The 3,741-nt window shown below is 39.6% G+C and overlaps 1 protein-coding gene across 2 annotated transcripts in view; it reads left to right on the top strand.

Moving 5' to 3' along the window:
• Nucleotides 1-3,528, top strand: part of cutc (cutC copper transporter homolog (E. coli)) — a 12,483-nt gene extending 8,955 nt beyond the window's left edge. For both annotated transcript variants that reach the window (XM_079634769.1, XM_079634770.1), the window contains exons 7-9: nt 487-514; nt 622-727; nt 2,534-3,528. In XM_079634769.1, the coding sequence (XP_079490895.1) occupies nt 487-514; nt 622-727; nt 2,534-2,645 (246 nt within the window). In that variant the 3' untranslated portion in view covers nt 2,646-3,528. The remainder of the gene's footprint in view (nt 1-486; nt 515-621; nt 728-2,533) is intronic.
• Nucleotides 3,529-3,741: the final 213 nt, after the last annotated feature.

Here is a 3,741-nt window from a genome sequence, read left to right as displayed (position 1 = left end):
CACACACACACACACACACACACACACACACACACACACACTCACACTCAGCTCTGACCGATGTGCAGGTTTTTCAAGTGTGTCTTTGCATGATTTTTGCCTCCAACTGAGAAGAGTTTTCCCGCCATTTTTCACATTAACAACGCAGCCGTACCGCATTTGAATGTGCAGTTTTTTTTATTTTATTGGATGTATATTCGAAATAAAAAAAAATCTTTGACCGCCAAATCTAGACGTTCAGTAGAAGGTATAATTCTATGCATCAGTTTCCTCCTTCGATGTCGATCGACCAGAGCATCAAAGGCATGAAGGCTGTCCCAGAACACACACACAATCACACAGTAGCTTTATGACAAGTGCGCTGAAAATGTTGTGCGCAGAAGTTGTTCTGAATTGATATTTTGACTTGTTTGCATTATATTATTGTTGCTTTTATGACAAAACGTTCCAACTATAATGCATTTCTCTCTTCACTCTTCACTTTAGGCAAAAGGCAGAATAGCAATAATGCCAGGTCTGTTCAATCTAGTCCCTCATTAATGTAATAATAACAGCTGCAGTGTCCAGACGAGCTCCTGCTGATGCGTGTGTGTGTGTGTGTGTGTGTGTGTGTGTGTGCAGGCGGGGGGATCACCGAGAGAAACCTTCAGAGGATCCTGGAGGGCTCGGGCGTTCAGGAGTTCCACTGCTCCGCTCGCTCCAGCAAAGACTCCAGCATGAAGTTCAGGTGTTCAGCTCTCACTGTCCACAACTACAGGCCCGACAGTTTGGTTCTCAAAACTTGATCTATGGACACTCCTAGTGTCTGTAAAGTAAAATAAGTGACCTAACGTGATAAAGAAAATGAACAATTGCATTTTAGGAGAAGCTTTAAGAGCTGAATGTTCTGAAGACCAATGCATTAGAGATGGGCAATCCGGCTCTTTTTCGTGAGCCGGCTCATTTGACTCACAAACGGCTCTTTAAAAAATAAACGTTTTAACTCCCTGAAAGTCCACCGCACAACAGTGCAACGTGAATATTCACATTTTTTATTGTCCATAACAACCCGAAAATTTTCCTGCTTGCCTTGCACTTCTAATTAATGTGCAAAGTTTTCCGACAATTTTTCTTAGGCCTAGGCCTACCTTCTTTTTTTATGTGGATGTTTTTGAGCTTGTAGAAGTTATCTCTTACGTTCTTCTGAACATCTTGCGCTGCCATTGCCCGATGTCATTTCTGAGTTCTCTTTTAAATGTTCCACAAGTGGTAGGCTACAATGACTGGTTGTTTTAAAATATAACTAATATCGAAACAAAATAACCCAGTCAGTCTCATCTACGAGACGTTTAGGCCTCCTCCTGACAGCTCGGCTCATAGCTTGCAAGTTTGCTTAGTGGCAAACTTTCTTCATTTGATTGGTTTAACCGCCACCCGCCCAAATTGAATTAAAATATTATTTTTTGTCACGCCATCCGCCCGATCAGCGGTTTATCCGCATGTAGTGTGTGTGTGTGCGTGCGTGCGTGCTCGGCCCTCATGCAGTATAATTGGTTGACATCGCGTGTTTGATTGACAGGAACAGAGTGTGAGGCTGATCAGACAGTCGAAACGAATGTGTGTGCGCCTTTAGGCCGATAGCCTAATTATTTTGTTGTGTTTCTTTGAATTAGTCAATTATTTTAAATAAAATTAAAATAATTCATTATTTCTTTATTACATAATGATTTAATTTCTATAGGCTATATATTTTTAAATAGAGTCGGCTCTTCAGATATGCGAGCCAGCTCCCGTCGTTCACCTAAAAGAGCCGGCTCTTAGATCCGGCTCATTCGCGAACGACCCATCACTACAATGCATTTAAATGTCTTTTCCAGTCGTTTCTGATAAAGATTAAGAAGGATTGATTACACTTTATTATACACTTTATAACGGTGTTATTATGCATTTAAGTACTGACTGAATAATTGGGGTTTGGTTTAGGGTTAGTTACATGTAATTATGCATCATTTATAGTAATTACTACAGTAACTGCATGTAACATGGACACTGTAAACCAAAGGATTTAAAAAATGTCTACCCGATTAGCATAACTACACAAATGTATGGGGAAAAACTCTACAATAAGGTTTAATTTGTTAAGATTAGTCCCTTAAAACTCATCTTTAATAATCAAAATGACATATTTAAGTGTTTTTTCCTTGAAAAATGTCTTCATGTCTTAAAATATCTTGAATGTAACTCGACACCCTTGCCTCATTTAGTATGCGCGGTTCTATGAATATGCAAATGAGCCCCGCTCATTAGTTAACAAATGACGTCTTATTGTAAAGAGTTACCAATGTATCTTCCCTATGGCGTTTAAAGATTTTATTAATTTGCATTCATCTATTCCAGGTCTAGAAATCACTGAAGTGTCACTCTCTATATTTACTACGGTAAATCCAGGTTTTGTAAGACTGTGGGAGCTGTTGTTGAGAGGTGTAATGATCTTGACTTTGAGTTGCTGTAACTCATGTGAATGGCTTGTAAGGACTCTTGTTGTGTGTTGTAGGAACTGTGCTGTCAGTATGGGAGGCGCTCTGTCCGTACCAGAATATGCAGTAAAAGTGGCGGACGTGACTAAAGTGCGAACGCTGAACGCCATCGCGAGGAACACGCTCTAGCGTCCGCGGAGATCCTCCAGCACTCCTGTACAGCGGCACACAACTCTTCCACTTCTGCTTCAGTAATGACTGTGAAACTGTGACGGGTTAAAACCACTCGGCAAGATCAGCTTTGGACATTGTGATGATTTGCAGACCGTGAAATAAAATCTCCCATACTTTTGATTCTCTTCGTAAATGGACCTTTTCTCGCACTCTTGATGATGATGATGATGATGATGTCACAGTGGCCACACAGCACTATACATCGAGGCAATCACTTTTCAATACACTTTTTACACTTTTTTTTTTGGTTGTTACCAAGTAAATATTTACTACGAACAATACAAACTGTACATAGGTGTGTGAACATAACTAGATGTGAATTACAGTCAAACCAAAAATGATTCGGACACATATCATTTTTTATATTGTTTTACTAGTGTGTGCAGGACACTATAGTTGATTTCTGTAAGTGAGGAGAGCAAAATAAAGTAAACTGTGACATACCCAAAAAATATTCATACAGTGACTACCAGTAACATTTATAAACACTTTGGGACCAAAAATGATTGACACTATGAGCTGATCATGTGTTCTTCAGTGTTTTGTCTGTAATTGCTAATGCTCTTTTTACACACACACTGAACACAATGAAGAATTGCTTGGTCACTGGTTGAGCTAAACTGGTATTATCTAATTGTGTAGTTAAATTTACCAGCTGACAGATAATCAACATAATTCATGTGTGTGTGTGTGTGTGTGTGTGTATGTGTGTGTGTGTGTGTGTGTGAGACAGTCTAACAGAAGGACGGACAAAACCTGTCAGTTTCAACTGAGTTCTGCTCATATTTTATTAGCATTTTATAAACTATAGTGAATAAACTGATAATGTGAGAAATGTTGAAGGAGTCGGATTACATTTGATTTGGTTAGACTGTACATCAGACCGGATTAAGGCTGTGTTCACACTTGGCTGGTATGGTTGCATTAAAATGATCTCTGGTGCGATTGCTCTGTTAGTGCAGTTCATCTGAACCAAACCAGCGGACCGAGACCTTTTCAGCTTCCAAACAAACTCTGGTGTGGTTCGACTGAAATGTGAACGCATCTCAGA

This window comes from Phoxinus phoxinus, assembly GCF_949152265.1.
Source record: "Phoxinus phoxinus genome assembly, chromosome: 14".
Classification (NCBI taxonomy): Eukaryota; Metazoa; Chordata; class Actinopteri; order Cypriniformes; family Leuciscidae; genus Phoxinus; species Phoxinus phoxinus.
Note: the sequence above shows the minus strand (reverse complement) of the source record. Positions and strands in the feature narration are given on the sequence as shown.